Genomic DNA, 18065 nt, shown 5'->3' with positions numbered 1-18065 from the left:
CTCACGAGTGCGAGTTGGGCGAAGCCGCCTTCGCGAGTCCGGTATATCCGGAGAAGAGCCGAAAGGCTACGGGGCCGCGGTGGATCCGACCGAGATGCGAGACCACCAAGAAGCAAATCTCCGAGCGAGAAAACCTCCTTCAAGCCCGCGATAGAAACCAAGAAGCATGACCTCATTCCGGGTGACTCTTCCAAGCGGGTTTCGGTCGGAGCCAACATGGACCCCAAATAGGAAAGCGCGCTCGTCGAGTTCCTCCGCGCTAACATGGATATCTTCGCATGGCAACCTTCGGACATGTCCGGAGTACCTAGGGAACTCGCCGAGCACTACCTCAACATAAATCCGGGGGCTAAACCGGTGAAGCAAGCTATGCGACGCTTTGGAGATAAGAAGCGCCGCGCCATAGGAATGGAACTAGCAAAGTTACTAGAAGCAGGTTTTGTAATAGAAGTTATCCACACCGATTGGGTCGCGAATCCCGTCCTTGTACCCAAAAAGAACACTGAAATACTAAGAATGTGCATCGATTACTACGGCTTGAACAAACATTGCCCGAAGGATCCGTTTCCCCCGCCGCGCATTGACCAAGTCATTGATTCGACGGCGGGGCGGAACTTCGTGTTTTCTTGATGCGTATTCCGGGTACCATCGGATCCGGATGAAGGAATCCGACCAAAAGGCGACTTCATTCATTACCCCGTTTGGTACTTACTCGCTATGTTACTATGCCTTTTGGTTTGAAAAATGCAGGTGCTACTTACCAACGTACGATGCGGCGGTGCTCGAAGGACCAAATAGGCCGGAACGTGCACGCTTACGTCGACGACATCGCGGTCATGACCCGGAAAGGATCCGACTTGATCGGCGACCTCACGAAACCTTCGACAACCTCCGCGGTACAAGATGATGTTGAATCCGCTGAAGTGCGTCTTTGGCGTACCGGCAGGAAAACTCCTTGGCTTCATAGTCTCTCACGGAGGCATTGAGGTGAACCCGGAAAAGATCAAGGCTATCCCGTGCATCAAACGACCAACTTGTCTCAAAGATGTGCAACGACTAGCTCGGTTGCGTCGCAGCAATCAGCGAGGTTTGTTAGCCGTCTTGGCGAGAAGGCGCTACCTCCGTACAAGCTCGTCGACGAAAACGGACAAGTTTGTGCGGGACGACGCAGCCGACGCAGCTCTTCGTGGGTTGAAGGAAATACTTACCTCCCCACCTATCTTGGCAGCCCCAGCAGAGTCAGAGCCAATGCCCCTTTATCTGGCGGCTACCAACAAGGTCGTCAGCCTCGTCATTGTGGTGGAGCGAAAGGGAAGAAGGTCATGAATATGACGTACAGAGACCTGTCTACTACATTAGCGAGGTGCTGACAGAATCAAAGCAAAGATATCCTCACTTTCAGAAGCTAGCTTATGGAGTTTTCCTAGGCAGCCGGAAGCTGAGACACTACTTCCAAGAGCACCCGATAGTGAGTTGTGAGCAAAGCTCCGCTGTCAACAATTCTCAACAACGCTGACGCAACAGGACGAACAGCTAAGTGGGGCATCGAATTATCCGCCTTCGACATCGCTTACAAGCCAAGGACTGCGGTCAAATCCCAAGTCTTGGCGGATTTCGTTGCAGATTGGACAGAAGCTCCGGATGCAAGTCTGGAGCCGGAACCAGAAACATGGGTCATGCACTTCGACGGATCCAAGCAGCATCAAGGCTCAGGAGCCGGAGTCACCCTGAAGTCCCCTACCGGAGAAGAACTGCAGTATGTTCTGCAGATCCACTTCGAAGCTACAAATAACATGGCGGAATACGAGACTCTACTGCACGGACTGCGCATCGCTAAGGAAATAGGGATCAAGCACATCATTTGTTGCGGAGATTCCGACCTCAGTGGCACGGCAAGTAGCCGGAACACCGGAACGCCGAAATTCCGTCATGGCGGCCTACGAGAGACGAAGTTGACGAGATCGCCAAGAGCTTCCTCGGATACGAAGTCAAGTACGTCAGAAGAGACGACAATACAGCGGCGGATATGCTATCCAAGCTCGGATCCGGCAGAAAGCCAATTCCGCCTGGAATTTTCCTAGAGCATCTCCGGATACCCTGCGTGAAGGGCGCTAACCCGGAAAACCCGAAGTGGCGAGTGTCTCCGGCTAAAAAGGTGTTGGCTACCATTCCGGCTTGGACACAGCCTTTCCTGGACTACCTCATCAATCAGAAGTTGCCGGAGGACGAGGTCCTCGCGCGCCAGATCATCAGACGAGCACGATCCTACACAATTGTTGATGGACAGCTCTACAAACGAAGCGCAACAGGGGTATTTCTCAAATGCGTCTCAAATCAAGATGGCATTGAAATCCTCGAGAGAGATCCACGCAGGGGACTGCGGGCACCATGCCGCTCCTAGATCACTCGTTGCAAAAGCTTTTCGGCTAGGCTTTTATTGGCTCACAGCTAAAGAAGACGCTGATAAGATAGTCAAGACCTGCCGAGGTTGTCAGTACTACGCTACTCAACCAAACGCTCCAGCCCAAGAGCTGAAGACCATACCTATCACCTGGCCATTTGCAGTGCGGGGGCTCGATATGGTTGGTAAGTTAAAAAGATCATCTCCCGGTGGTTGCGAATACCTCCCGGTCGTCGTTGATAAGTTCAGCAAGTGGATCGAGGCCAAGCCGGTGAGAAAAGCCGACGGTGCTACGGCACTAAAATTTGTCATCGGCCTCGTAATGAGATTCGGCATCCCACACGAGCATAATCACGGATAATGGCACAAACTTCGCTCGGGGAGAATTGAAGGATTACTTGTGAGACAATGGGGATTCGTTTGGACCTTGCATCCGTGGCTCACCCACAATCCAATGGTCAAGTCGAAAGAGCTAACGGTCTAATATTATCGGGAATCAAGCCACGCCTTGAAGAACCGCTGCGACGAGCAGCTGGAGCTTGGGCCGATGAACTAGACGCCGTTTTGTGGAGTTTGCGAACTACCCCTAACGGATCAACGGGGTTTACCCCTTTCTTCCCGGTATACGGATCCGAAGCCGTGATTCCCTCCGACATCATCCATGATTCACCGCGAGTTTCCGCCTATAACGATGAAACAGTCGACGAGGCCGGACAGCCTATCTCGTGGACTCGATCGAAGAAGCTCGGAATCTAGCTGACTAGCGTTCCGCCATCTACCAGCGAAGCTCCGACGCTATCACGGTCGTCGAGTTCGGAAACGCTCTTTCATGGCCGGAGACCTGGTCCTCCGCCTTCGACAGTGAAAGACCATAAGCTGCAATCTCCATGGGAAGGACCCTTTGTCGTTAGCAAAGTGCTTCATAACGGATCGTACTACCTTGTCGATTTCCGCGAGCCGAGGGATAGACACTGCTAACTGGCGCCGGAAACGCAAGCGTGAGGATCCGGATGACATCTACGACGAAACAGATCGCCCTTGGAATATAGCACAGCTACGTCCTTTCTACACTTAGCATATTTTTCCGAGTAAAACACTCCGTAATAGTTATACATGATCAATGAAATAAAGCTTATGGTTCACTCTTTGAGTCTTTTACCTCCTTTACTTGTTCATTTTAGATCGTGTATGTTTTTTCCGACTAAAACCGCAGAGCTGGATGTTTTTCGCCTAGGCGTGTATAAAAGTTGTGATTTCTAAAAATCGTCCTTTAGGACGTAAGCTTAAGTTTTCTGATTAAGTGGTTATCTGTTGCAAACTCGTGGATTCCTAGTAGCGATTTCCGGCACCTATGCCTGGGGGCTTGTTTCCGCGGTTATGGACGGATTGCCATTGGGCTTCGTCGCCGCCGGCGAGCGTCTCCGGCTAAGGTTTTCCGGCTCGCGGAAGGTCAAGCGGGCAAGCCGGAGAATAACGAGATCAGCACTTGCTTTCCGACAAAAAACGAAACATGCACATAATATTAAACGGATAGCAGGGATAAGTTTTTCCGCCCCATGCATAATCGTTTCGTTCCTAGCTACTTAAGAATTTAAAGTTTTATTACAAACCCTCGCTGGGGCCAAAATGATGCATTGTTTTTCCCGCAGGAATAAAAGTTCTCATTCCCCCTTAGCCGGAGAAGTCTTGCCCTCTGGATCTTGTTCCTTGGCGCCTTCGGCCGGAGAAGACACATCTTCTTCACTTTCTTTTTCAAGCGCAGCAGCGCTGGTCTTGGGTTCCTCTTGGGGAGTTTCCTTGGAGCTGGTCCAGGTGAATTGGGTTCCGGATTCCGCAGGTCGCGCCTTGGCAGCAAGCTCCTTCTGAAGTTCAGCTTCTAAGGGCTCGTCAGCAGGAAGGACGACCTTGTCGTAGAATTCTTCGTGCCGGATCCTGCGCGCGATACGGGTGTCGTAGCCGCTCACCGCATCCGAGTAGCGCGTTGACATCCGCATCCGGAGGAACGCCCGTGGTCACTTCATCAAGATCAAGATCCGGAGTATGTGCCGGGCACATGGTTAAGGCCATTGCAGCTGCGCCTCGGGCTGAGGATGCTTGCGGATCCGTCACCGGCTCCGGCAGGATATCCATCTTCCTAATAAGTTTCCGGACATCGCAAGTGCGGCTCCTCTTGATGGATAAGTTGTAACATATCTTGCGGGAGGCGGAGATAAGATCTTTGCGGTCATCGCCCGCAAGTTGAAGGAGGTCGTCACGGGGTACAAGTTCCGGCGTTCTTCGGAATACCCAAGCGGCTCGCATAAAACAGGTGAGGATATAAGCATACAGTTTTGAGCATAAAGAAAAACGTCGGAGCAAATATCTGGGCAATGTGCTAGTCCTGGTACCCAAAATGTTCTCATTGAGCAAGTCCCAGTGCTGCTCCGCCGTCCGCATAAATTTCCGGAGGCCGTCAATCTCTTTTTGCTGCCTCTTGATGGTCTCGCTGTCGACATTCTTTTTAGCACCAGCTCGCCCTTTTCTCCGGCATGCTCGGAGTTTTTCTCCGCCGGCTGCTTTTCGGCTTGCTCCCTCTTAAGTTCCGCCTCCTTTAGCTTCGTCTCCAATTCTTGGTACGAGGAGCGCGAGGTTCTCAAGTTCGGTTGAGGCTGTAGCAAGGGAAGAGGATGCGCCTATAATAATATAAGTTAACAATAAGTTCAAAGTCGGAATTTGGTTAATAACGAAGAAGGCGGAAACCAACCTTGGGCGTCCGCCAGTTGTTTAGCCAAATCTGCTTTTTCATCCTTCAGGGTCCGGATATTTTCCGCTTGACTCAGAGTAACGCGGCGCTGCAAGGCAATGTTCTTATGCAGCTCGTAGTGCAGCGCCTGCTGCGTTCTGTAAAAGTTAAACGAGTGCAGGAGTAAAAATTCCGCTCCGTAGCGGTGGTTTCTCTTAAAAGCATCATTGCCGGAACCTTTCCGCCATAATGCTTGGGGGCTACTGGTTCATTCTAAAAAACTTTCCCGGAAGTAATCTTTCTCTAAGCATCTAAGCGCTAACTACTTTTTCAGTTTCCGCTTACATGCTTGGGGGCTACTCGGGGAGTACCTTTTGCTTGCGAGATAAGTTGGTCGCGAACCGGCCAACATTTTTCTTGAAGTCTTGGATTTCCGACGTCCTGGAATCGAGCTTCCCCGAGCGTTGTTAAGCATGGCGTTAAGCAGGTCTTGTTGAAGCTCCCACTTCTCCGCCTCGGTCGGCTTATTGAAAAATTTAGTGGCATAGGCCTTTGGGGTGGAAGTGATGTCAGTCGGATCTCCAAAGTTCTTCGGAAAACGACCATGTCGCCGGCACCTTCTCCAGCTTTTTCGGAAGAAGTTATTTCAACCTCTCCTTGGACTTGTTTTTCCGCCCCTTCTTGGGCCGGGCCTTTGGCCTTAGGGTCTTCCTCGTCCACATGCTCGCTCGCTAACCGGAATTATCTCCGGTGGAGTATTTGCGGCAGGTGGGGAGATGGATCCGCCTGAGGGGGCGACGGTTGGGGAGTTGGGTGGGAGACGCTTGGTGGAACCGGAGTAGAGGGACCAACAGTACGGAGATTTCTTCATGTATTTTGTGATGGGCTCTTGGCTGGTGGTCCGCGTGGCAGCAATTTTTGGATTCCTGCGAACAAGTGAAAGGGTTTAGACAAGAAGTAATTTCGTTAAGTTAAAATCGCATCATGACTCGGAAACTTACGGGGCGCCGGGGATGATGGGGCGCGTGCCTTGGCCGGCCGTCGAAAGCATCCTTATGCGTGCACGCTCCGCTTTCCTTGAGTCTAGCGGAGGAGGTTTTATCGTCTTCGGTTTCTTGGCGGAGGCCTCGCCGCTAGCTCCGGCTTCAGAGCCGGAAGCCTTGGCGCGGGGACGCTTTGTAGGTCGAGGGGCCGTCTTGCGGGGCGCTTGTTCCTCTTCCTCCTCGTCGTCGTCCGGAACCTCCTCCGCCGTGTCTTCGGTGACGGGGACGCGGAGAATAGCGCGAAAGTCTTCCTCCGCCAAAGTGTTGAGCTGGAAGGAATGTGGATAAAAGTTAAGTTAAAACATCTAAAACTTGTGAAGTTAGAAGCACTAAAAGGAACAGAGCTTACCGGAGGACACTGGTCGTTTGTAAAGATGTCTTTGGTCAGTACCGGGATCTGTTGGCCCCTCGGAATCTTCACCAGCGTCTTGAACCTTCTCTTCAGAGAATCGGCCGGAAGGTCGTGGCGGGTTACTCGGAGGAGATCATCCGCCCCGGTGTAAGCGCACATCAGGCGCGCGTTATAGCGTAGAGGCTGGATTCTCCGAGAAAACCAGCTAAGTGTGAGCTGGGCTCCGGTTAGTCCGTCGTGGACCAGCCAGGAGATTCTCCGCGCAGCCTTCTCCAGCATTGGGGTCTGGGCGAGCGAAGGGACGAAGCTCCAGCTTGCAAGCTCTTCCGGAGGCTCGTTCACAACCGGGGAAGGCCTTCGTGGACCTTCGGAACCGAGGCGTTCCTCTCATAAAACCATCCGGCGTTCCAAGCACGGACGGATTCGTGTGAGTCATGAGGAGGGTACATGCGACTAGGGCGGAGCATAAATGTCATGCTTCCGCGAGCTCACCATAGCTTTCTCCTTGGTTTCTTTCTTTACCCGGAAAAAGAACCGCCACAGCCTTGACGTCCGGCCGGATCCCAAGATGTCCTTCGCAGAGAGTCACGAAGTTGGACAAAAGAAGGTATGAATTTGGGCATATGTTGTGGGGCCGGAGCCCGTAGGTGCCGAGGATGGAGAGGAAAAACTCCGAACAAGGAAGTGAAAGTCCGCGTTCCACCCAAGCCTTAGTCATAACAACTTCTCCGGCTTCGGCTTGGGGACGATGGAGTCACGTGTGAAACTCCAATGAGTGGAGATCATTCCTTCGTTCGGAGCTCTCTAAGCTCCACGTCGGTGGTTTCGCAAGGCCACCATTGACCCCGTTCTCCTTCGCGGATCCGGGCCTTGGACGCCTTCTTGTTTTCCGCCTCTTGCACCTTTGCTGCCATCCGAGCTTGCCCTTCGAGTTCTTCTTGAAGCTCTTGAAGGGTGGGGATCCGGCTTGGAGCGGTGCTGGAAGATGCGGAAAAAGGTTGAGCTAGTCTGATGTCGGAAACATACGGTGGCAGGAATGATATGGGATCCGGGCATATGGGTTCTATCTGATTCGGATCCGGGCTACTCGAAGAGCTACCGAGTGCAAAGTGACGATTCGAGTGGCATGCTTCCGGCTGCACCCATACAAAGTGTTTGAGTACCCGGATCACTAAGCCTATCTTCTACACTAGGTTGTCTTCTACAAAGCCGATGAACTTACCGCTAATGGCGCGGTGGCTCGACGGAGCTCCGGCGGAGATGGGTTCGCCGAACTTGGAGGAAATCAACCCGCGTGACCACGAATCGGCGGCGGAGCGAGTTTCTCGTTCAACCGTGAGGATCTTGGTGCGAGGGGAGCCTTGGTTCGGCGGCGCGCGAAGTTCACCGTGACGAAGCTCGCCGGAGTCGAGATCTGGCGGGCGGCGCAGGCGCGAGGAGGAAGACGATGTGGTGAGAGGGGGTGAAAGAATGATTTTTCACCGAGCCGCGGGGTATTTATAGACCGCGCTCGGAGATTCGGGATCCGGATCCGACGGTGGAAACTGAACGGTCGCGCCGTTGGATGGATGACACGTGTTTAGGTCAAATGCGGTAAAACGACGTGGAGGTAATTTAACCATGCACTCCCAAAATTTCCGGTTAAAGATTGGCATTTGCGAAATTTTAGCGCGGGAAATGAGGAAGTTGTGCGCGGGAAATACGGATCTTCCGTTGTTGCGTGTGATCTGAAGATGAAGGATTTCGGAAGCCGTTTTGAGTCTTTTAAGATTCCGGGTAAATAAGTTGTCTCTCATTCGAGCAGGAAGTAACCCGGAGATGTTCATCTGAACGTCGATGGATGAAGTCCCGCGGGGTGGAAGCATTTTCCGACTATAAGTTGGAAAAAATAAGAAAATGCAAAGTTGGAGCTCTTCAAGTTTCTCCGCGTTACCACTGTTTGCCGGAGATTATAATGAACCAGCAAGGCGGCAAACCGGCAGTGAAACTCGGAGAACTCGGGGGCCACCGTTGTGGGTATACTTCATAGGTGTACCATCGACGGTGCCTAGATCCGGCAAGCCCGGGTGGCCCACGGACGGTGATGAGGCATGTGGCCCATCGGGCGGCCCGATTGTCGTTGATCATGAAGGAAGAAGTCCAGCCCAGGATCGGCGAGCCGGATCCGTACCGACATAGAAGTAACCCGGATCCATGGAGGCCCATGAGGAACCCGGATCCAGTACGACGTATGTGGAAGGCGGATCCGTGACGTGCACGGCAAGATATTGTACCGTAGTTAGGTCTGTCCGTAATCCGGCTAGGACTCTCCGTGTAAACCCTAGATCCGTGCGCCTTTATAAGCCGGATCCCGGGAGCCCTAGAGGCACAACCACAACTCATTGTAACAACGCGAAAGCGCCCGGATAATTCCGGACAAGCAGCAGTAGGCCCTCGTCATCGTGCAGGTGTTCCGAAGCTGGGTAACTCGCGTACCACCGTCCCGTGTGCACTCCGCCCTATGGCCCCTACTTCTTCTCCCCCTTGTGAGGATCCCTCCTCCGAGGTACCGTCGATTAGGCAACGACAAAGGTCGTAGCTTAAACATCAGTTGAGCGAGCTAGAAAATCAAAGACCCATTGTTTATTGAAAGGTAAGCTCTTGCGATAGAGATGGAGGCAGAATGACATAGAGTGTTTGATGCAGAATATACATGTGCCATTCCCATCAAGGTCTCCCTCTCAACTTGTACGTATCTCGGTGTTCGGAGCAAAAATGTATATATGTCCAAAACAATGTATAATCAGAAGAGATTTCACATGTGATGGGAAAGACAAGTCAACGACGTGTAAATGCAGTGGAAAAGGCTACACAATTCACTTATACACTTCAACACCCTCCTCACATGTGACGGAGAAGTTAAGTCAGCACCTGTAAACGCGAGGTGGCTAAAGAAGCCTTGTACGTGGATGGAGTGGAGCCCACAATTTTAGAATAAATTGTGCCACACAAGACTCATGGAACTGATATCTTATCAAGCTTCATATACTAGCCAACACAATCAAAAGTTCAAACTGATGAAATGGATTAGGCAAACCACATATACACTTCAACGATTACAATATTCGTTTTTCCTTATACTTTATAACGAACAACAATATACAATTAATTTAGTTGTGTGCTCCACTCGATGCTTCCAAAAAGGAACGATTTTACTGACATGACTACGTTTGCAAAAATTCCCCACAAAGGGAGTTCAACGAACAAGTGGAAATTTTTATATGTGAGGTTGTAGAAAAGGAAAAAAAAACTCAGATCTTCACATTTTGATGGGACATAATATAATACTGAATATTAACATATGTTCAAATTTAGAACTGGTACAACAGGATGAGAAGCACAACTCCAATTGCAGACACATCAGAGTTTCATGACAACGGTGTAATCCAATGGATACAATTGTACTTCAAGGCTAGCAACTGGGCAGGAGATTTGGCTTGTGAAATATAACTCAATCACGCATATACTTGAGGACACCGGGGATGTGAACACTGTAGAAATAGTCGTCCCAGTCGATGGACTTGGGGTCGAAATCAAAGTAGCAGTCTGATGCATTGCTATCTTGCTCCTTCTTCATCGCCATCCTTAGCCTCTCCGTGTTGGTGTCATCAAAGCTTCACAAGATTGATGCAAGTCAAGTCAAAGAATCGTATGCTTGTTTGAAGGAAGTATAAATGTTACATCCTGATAATTAAGCTTTCAAGTTGCATGCGTACATACCAGCCTTTGAACAAGCTGTATGGCGCGTAGAGCTCGATGAGCTGCATGACGAATCTGTATTTTCTGCTGAGCTCGTTGTAACGCCGCGAGAAGACACCACACAGTGCAATGTTCACCAAGCGAAGCATCTGTTTCCGCCAGCAACATGAGGAGAAAGCCAGGTTAATCTCACTATAATTCTGATCACATCTGCGAGCGAAATCACAAGATAAGTAAGTACAACTAACCTCGAGGGGAAGCCTGTACTTGATGGTCATGTAGAGGCTCAGCCGCGCGACCGTGCTGAAGAAGCGCATCTTGTTGAGCCGGGCGGGCTGGCCGTTCCTCCCCGTGCGCGGCGGATTGTCGAAGAAGTACCGGTGGCCCGAGTCAGCGAGGATGGCGTAGGGCGCCGGGTTGCGCACCGACGATGCCACGTGGTAGATGGTCTGCGATTGTTCCTCCGAGTGCGCCGCCATGGCCACCATCATAGCGTTCACCACCATGTCCCCTGGAATCTGTCCAAACCACGTACTTTGTAATTAGTAACTTGGAAGCTTGATCGAGTTACTTTCATTTCAGAATTCGGTTTTCAGTTTCTTTCTAAGCAGACTCACCACGTCCATTATCAAATCAAGGTCGACTAGGAAGAATGACAGGGTCTGCTTGGCGTAGCCGATGACCACCGCGTCGATTGTCCTGAAAAACATGAAAGATGTTCAGTAATTATTATCAATGAGTGTCCTCAAGTACCAAGGAACCTTGAGTTTCTGTCACCTGATTCCTTCCATCCATCCAGGCAATGGCTCCTTGAGGATGCTGGTTATGATGCTCGGCCGGAGAATGACCACCGGAAGGTCACCTCGAAGGTGCCCCAGCAGCATCTCTCCCATTGCCTTGGTGAAGACATAAGTGTTTGGCCACCCAAACTGCCGAGCTCTTCATTCATTTGTGCATAAGAGAACATGCATGTCAGGTTTGAATTGTTAATTACAAAGTTTTTTCTCCTATTTTTGTGATAAAAAAGGTTCTTTGTGTCTGACCTCTTGAGACCAAGTTCCTTCATGGTTCTCCGCTCAGCCTTCTCTGAAGAACAGTTAGCCTTCAGCTCTCTTCTGGTCTCTTTGATCAGATTTAGCTCGGATTCGATGTCCAAATTTGTTCCCTCCCTTAGAGTGTCGCCCAATAAGAATGGTTTCTCTAGTATTATTCCCTCTTGTTCACCAGCTACGTAGGCTGTTCAAGTCATGTCAGATCACTTTAAAAGTTAGAACTCAGAATGACATGACTCCCTCCAACAATGCATTGATCATAAACCTATATTGCTCCGCACCAGTTGAAACATGAAGCAGCATCTTTAGTTTAGCACACTTGTTTGCGAATGCACACACGTGCTTCGCTCCCAAGACATTAGCATCGAACGCCACGTCATACCTAAAAAAGAATCACATGTTGACCAATTATTTCAATAGCGTTTTTTTGTGTGTCAGGAATCTCTTACATGATCACCTGAATTACCTTTCAGAAAAATTTGTAGTGGCAGCTCCGTTCACGATGATGTCTAGATCCTTGTACAATTCTCTCAGGTTGCCAGTGTCTAGTCCAAAGTTCTCATACATGATGTCTCCTGCCAAAGGACAGATCTTTTCTTCGATGAAATCATCGAACTCCATGCCATGTTCTTCTTTCAGCACTTGAAATATCTCCCTCCCTGTTACCTGAAAATATCAAAAACAGCTTCATAAATTACCTTTGTTGTACTGCAATGCATTTGTAAAATTACTCTCCCAGGAGGAAATGTCTCTCAGAAGTCTCAGAAGTGAATGCTACCCTAAACTTTAAACCCTTAACCTGAATCTAGTAAAATTACTAGATTGAGAAAACCTGCAGATTGGGCACAGTGCAAGCTACTGTTCATTTTCTTTCACTTTATTTGTAAAGAGCATTGGATACACCTCAGCTACTGCCGTGTACATCTGTCTCGCATCCTTCTCCCTTATCTGTGCACTGAACCACTGAAAGGATATTTGCAGCTTGCACCCCAGATCTGCAAATCTATTGTCTTCATGTGATTCATCACCGCTACCCCGTGCAGTTTACAGTTACTTCTTTCGGTGGATAACAGGACGCATTTAAGTTGACCTGAATTTCGGTGAATGCCTGATAAATGAATTACTAGATATAGCTAACAAACAAATAATGTGTCATATTGAGTTTCAGAAATAAAAAAAGTGACACTGATGATCCATGCGACAAAAATCTTTCAGTGGATTTCTTTTTTCTGTCAAGCGTAGGATTGCATTTTATGGGTTCAAACTTCAAAACCAAATGCAGAATAACTTTTATCAGTGAGCTCCCATGAATCTGGTGTGAGCAAAGCTCCGAGAATGCAAGCGGTGTGAATGATGGAGTTGCCTGCAAGTATGGAATTCGACATAACATATATGTGTGCCCGTGTACACAGTACACATAGCCACGAATAGCCTGCGAATGATTTGTATTCTGCAAGGCCTTTACACTTGTTTCCACTTTTTCTTTTATGATGGAAAAAAGTAAAAACAAAAACATAAGATTACTGTCAAGAACACAGTGTCAAAGAAAGTTCAGACCTCATAGAGTTACAAGAAACATGGAGGAAAAAAAGGCTAGAATGAAATACTTCACCTCCATCTGAATCCGAAGCTTTGCAGATTCGACGTCAGAGGCGCGAACCAAGAGAAAGATCTTCTTCACATCAGGTTGAACCCTCAGTATCTTCTCCACAAGCACTGTTCTCAGATCAAATACCAGCATAGCACCCTCTGAGATGGTCAGCTAAAAGCCCAAAACACAGTGCACATCCTGAAAGACTGAACACATACCTTTTCCTAAGAATCCAGTGGAACCGGTGATGAGGATGTTCTTGCCCCTGAAGTATCCTACGACCATGCCCGCATCCATTTCGCCGACCATCTTCGTCTCGTCAAGTTTGCGTGCCTCGCTCAAGAGGGCGTCGTGAGGTTTATGCCTCGTGGCTAAAACACTGTGTTAGGTTGTCAAATGGAAGTATTACTGTGATTTTCAAAAGGAATGGGTGGCCATGTATTTATAGGGGAAGGGGGGGAGAAGATGAGTTTCAGAGGACAAATGGAACAAGTAGGCAGCAATGTTGGGTCATGTGCTGAAACGCGACTCTGTACCAGTTGCTTGCCAATCAACTACGCTATGATTGTCTTGTGAAGTTAAATTACTTATTCTTTTGCTTCAAAAAGTTAATGCTTTGTCAATCAGCTCTCCGCCTAGGCGAGAATATTTTTCTCATCCAATAATACTCAAGTAGTTCCTCTCTAGTCTCTTCTCAACAACTTAGACCAACAATATTGGAGATATGCTTGGTTTCGGTCGCCCAATCGCGGAGAAAAGATGGATGGCTACTCACATGAATCACTAATAATGCGATGTGGCGCCATCAACACCTTGTACGAGTTTTCGCTCCATGCACATGCATACACGTGCACTCACGCGTAGTTAGGGTCTGTTTGGATGTCCTCCAAAGCTAGCCTTACCAATATATTGGTCATGCCCACAATATTTGCTGCCGTTTGGATTGCTACCAACTTTGGCTCGCCCGACCAACCTGGGCGTACTTGTGTGTTACTTCGGCCAGCGATGTGGGCAAACTGCTGGTGCAGCAAACCTGCGCTAAAAAGTTGGCAGCCAATATTTTGGTTCGGCTAGGTGGGGCTCAATCCAAACGCACCCTTAGTGCCTGCTGCATTTCTACACTCAAATGCATGCGCGTGCATTTCCTTGTAGCTAGTAGTACTATTTACAAGCTCGCATGCACACGTGACTTCTATCTATCCTTGTTTGCTTAGCTAGCTTGCTAGTTTAATTTAGCTTTACTTTTTTCAAAAAGAAAAGCACTGGAAATATATTACGGTTTGAGGTAAATGTTAGAGCATCTCTAGTTGTCTCCCCGAGAAGGCTCCCAGGACGCATTTTTTTCATCCGAATGGACGAAAACGGTCCAGTCGCGTCCCCGGATCCTCGTTTTCGTTCGGATTTGGACTTTCATCCATCGGGGGAGCCTAGGTCATCCCCGCCCCCCCCCCCCCCCGGGGAGCGCTCGGGGACTCCGGACGAAACGAAGGCGCGGGAAACGCCGAGAAAACTTCCCGCAGGGCTGGTGGCCCCGACTTGTAGGCGAGAAAGTCCGATCGTCGTCCTCATCGCATCGTCTTCCGCGTGTTGTAAAAGCCTGCCGCCGGTCAGTCTTCGTCGGACGCGTAGCTTCCACGCGACGAGTTAATGCCGTCGCCTCGGTTTCATGTGCGTCGCCCTCTATTTATCGTCGAACTACCGCGTCAGGCCGCATTCACCACGCCGTCTCTCTGTTCTCACACCACCAATCTTCCCCGACCTCATCGAGCGAGAGAAAGCGACGATTATCCATGGCGAACGACGGAGCGGCGAACAATGGCTTCGGCTGCCGCTCTCTCCACCAATGGGAGGGGCGGCTCCTCCACATGGCGGGCTACCCGGCGCCGCCAGACTTCCGCGCCGCCGGGAGGATGGCGACTCAGTGCGGGTGGCGTCACGATCCCGCCGCCGCCGATGGGTCACGCCGCCATAGAGGTGGAGATCGACGCGGTGCTCGTCACTCTCAGTGACGAGCAGCGCGCGGAGGAGCGCTTCTGGCCAGACAACTATGAGGCGTGGACGCAGTTCTTCCGGCAAATGTACGAACGCGAGCTCGCCCAGTACGATGGGCCTCCTCCTCCTCCCGCTAGGAACAACGCCGCCGGCCGCCGCCGGTGGTGGAGCGCGCCTGGCCGCACCCTCGAGAATGTGCTCGCGCACATCGAGGGTGGGAACTCCCCCGTTCTGGGGATGCCGCCGCCGGTGGCGGCTATAGTGTCGCGCTGGCACGGTAGTTCATGGACGCCGAGGAGAATGGCGCCGTCCTCCTCCTCGTATGGTCGAGGTCCGTGTCCAGGTCCGGCGGATCGGCTCCTCCGCCGTCGACACCGCGCTTCGTCAAGAAGGAGCCGACATCTCCACCGCCGACCAGAGGGCGCAACAGCCCTCGTCATCCACGACCAACCCTCCTCTCCATCACGCGGGCGGAAGAGGAAGTCGTCGAAGAAGGAGGCCGCCACCGCCGCGAACTAGCTCGCCGAGGAGGAGGCCAAGCGCGCCGAGGACGCCGCGGTGGCAGAGGTGATCGCCAGGTCGCTCAACAACCTGGTCCCCGCCGACAACGCTCTCCCCAACGACGCCGCGCTCGACTGGTCCAGGCGGGACTGGGAGCGGTAGGAGGCGGAGCAGCAACGTCGGCTGCTGGACATGGCTACCGCGTGGCAACGCGCCGTCCGCACTGCCACACCGGCCGCGGCAACGAACGCCGCGCCCAGGCCCATGCGGCTAATCAAGTTCGAGGAGAGCAGCGACGACGACCTCTACCGGCCGACGCCGCCACGCGCCGGCGACCCTGGCCAGGATTCTAGCCGCTGGTATGAGGTGCCGCCGCTCGAGGACGCCGGCAACTCGAGCGACGCCGACAACGGCGGCGACTACATGGCCTTCTACCGCCATTTCGGCATGTAGAAGGCCGCTATTAGTTTTAGTTTATGTTTCCATCTGGCCGAATTCAAATATATGTACGAATTCGGCTATATATGTACGAACTCGCCTATATATGTTAAATATCTTTAAATTTTTCTTATGTTTGAACGAGTTTCGCCTAGTTTTGTCTGAATTCGCCGTATTTTGTCAAAAGTTTTCATTCATCCTGGGCTCGCGAATTAAAGAGTCTTCAATAATGAGTTTATTCGTAACGTTCCAAAGAGCCCAACATTGTGCGGCGAAAGTAAACCATACAAGCCTAGGACATGGGCACATGACCCATGAAGACCTTGGGAAATCGCAAGAAATTCACTAACCCCCTGCTAGGTTCAAATCACAATGGAGGATTTCCCTAACTCCTTCCCCCATAAATTGTGCTAAGGAGCATCCGAACAAGATATGGCTGCAATCTTCCAAGTCTCTACAAAGCACACACATGCCATCTGAGGCCCCCAGATGCTTAACTACCTGCTTAGAGCAAGGTAGCTTTTCTCGAATCAAATGGCACAAGAAAATTTTAATCTACTGTGTGACACGTATGCGCCAAAATCTCCTTGAAATGAGAAACCTCCGCCCCTTGTTATAGTCGGAGGTAGGTGGATCTAGCCGAGAAGGCCCCCGAGGCCTCTAGATACCATGAGATAATACCCTCCACCTGAGACATTTGGGATTCCTAAATCTCCCTTGTCATATTGTTCCACTCGACTGCTTCCACTAGACAAAACTGCATGCAAAACTGGAGCATCCAACCATCCCTAGTTAGCACCAACCACACCGTAAGGAGGGGGCGTAGAAGCTACAGAGGTTGGGGAATCGTTCGCGGAGTAGAGGAAAGCCTGACCACCAGTCCAACCAGAATATGAGTGGCTCCCATTCCTAGCGTAATGTCGAGCTCCCAGTTTGAAGTACCACTTAATCCTATGAATAAAGTTCCAAAACTGTGATCCCTTCATGGGGACTGCCGTAGAGAATAAATCATTTTTCCCAGATATTTAGCTTGGAGTAAGTCTACCCAAAGACCCTCCACATTCTGGTAAAGCTTCTAGATCCACTTGAGCAAAAGGATCCCTTCGAAAGAATTGACCGAGAAGCCGTATGAGGTGAAAATCTCATGTACGGTTATGTAAAGGGACAGTAACGGTGACTTATCTGTCGACTTTTCCACCAAAAAACCCAACTCTATTCTTATTTTGATACAAGAAGAATCGGCACAAGAAAAAGGCTTTTTTGTTTTTTTTCTTGTGCCGAATAGAGGATTAAGAAGACCTGCAAATCCTCCGAAAAGGAAGAAATCCTTTTATTGTTCTCGCCTTTGCCTTGGATTCGATTATCTTCTTTTACATAAGATAGAAATGGGGAATTCCAGACATCTCGTGAGCAAAAAAGATCTCGTAAACAAAAAAAAGTTTAACCAAAAAAGGATTTCCAATCTAAAATAGATCATAGATAATTCTAGCAATTGCCAATAGTCTTTAGAGTAGCCGAAGAGAGTGGATCACGCAACCCATTCCTAGCTTTGTGGAGATCTGCTTAGTAAATAAAAAAACAAATTGGGTATCCTTTTGAGAACATTGAGCCCAGGGCATAGGCGAAGAGCACATCAACTTTCTCCTCTGGCATTCACATTCAAGAAAATGACAAAGTCAAGACAGCGGGTTTGTGTCCCACATCTGAACGCAGGAATTTGGGTTGATAAACAAGATAAAAAAGCAGTGGCAGAAGAACCTTCAACAAGGCATGGGTCCAACTCATTGGGACAACCGACCGCTGCACCCATGCCTCTCTCGGTCGCAAGGATGGAGCGGGTCTAGTAGTCAAGCAACAGGGTGGAGACAGCCCCCCAAACGTTCCCATCATATTCTTATGAGGAGGTGATTGAAAGACTCGAGGCTTTCGCCTCTTCGTACAACAAAATAAAAGTAAGGGAAGACTTTGTGATTTCTTGGGAGGAGGACCTTAAGTTAAGAGAGGCATCCCCCGAGAAACTTCGAAAAGTCGTCGGATGTACTTCAGAACTCTACAGACCCAACAACGAGGCCTAAAATCCGGAGACGAGTTAGTCCGACTAGTTCGAGATTGGGAAAACTCTATAAGGTAAGGTAGTTGGGTGGGAAATAGGCGATGTTCATGATCCACGTATTGAGAATTATCAATCCTCCAAACTCCTTATGTTTACACATTGTTGCCCAATCAACCTTGTGG

General features: G+C 50.1%; 1 protein-coding gene across 1 annotated transcript; it reads right to left on the bottom strand.

Annotated features, from left to right (window-relative positions):
• Positions 1–10008: 10008 nt before the first annotated feature.
• LOC124677836 (fatty acyl-CoA reductase 1-like) lies at positions 10009–13208 on the bottom strand. The gene is made up of 10 exons (XM_047213788.1): positions 13118–13208; positions 12921–13024; positions 11775–11974; positions 11590–11690; positions 11300–11492; positions 11034–11195; positions 10874–10955; positions 10505–10774; positions 10278–10405; positions 10009–10171 (listed from the first exon to the last, which is right to left on the bottom strand). The coding sequence occupies exons 1-10, from the start codon at positions 13206–13208 to the stop codon at positions 10009–10011; spliced, it is 1494 nt and encodes a 497-aa protein (XP_047069744.1).
• Between the last annotated feature and the right edge of the window lie 4857 nt (positions 13209–18065).

The sequence above is a fragment of the Lolium rigidum genome, chromosome 7 (genome assembly GCF_022539505.1).
Source record: "Lolium rigidum isolate FL_2022 chromosome 7, APGP_CSIRO_Lrig_0.1, whole genome shotgun sequence".
Lineage (NCBI taxonomy): Eukaryota > Viridiplantae > Streptophyta > Magnoliopsida > Poales > Poaceae > Lolium > Lolium rigidum.
Note: the sequence above shows the minus strand (reverse complement) of the source record. Positions and strands in the feature narration are given on the sequence as shown.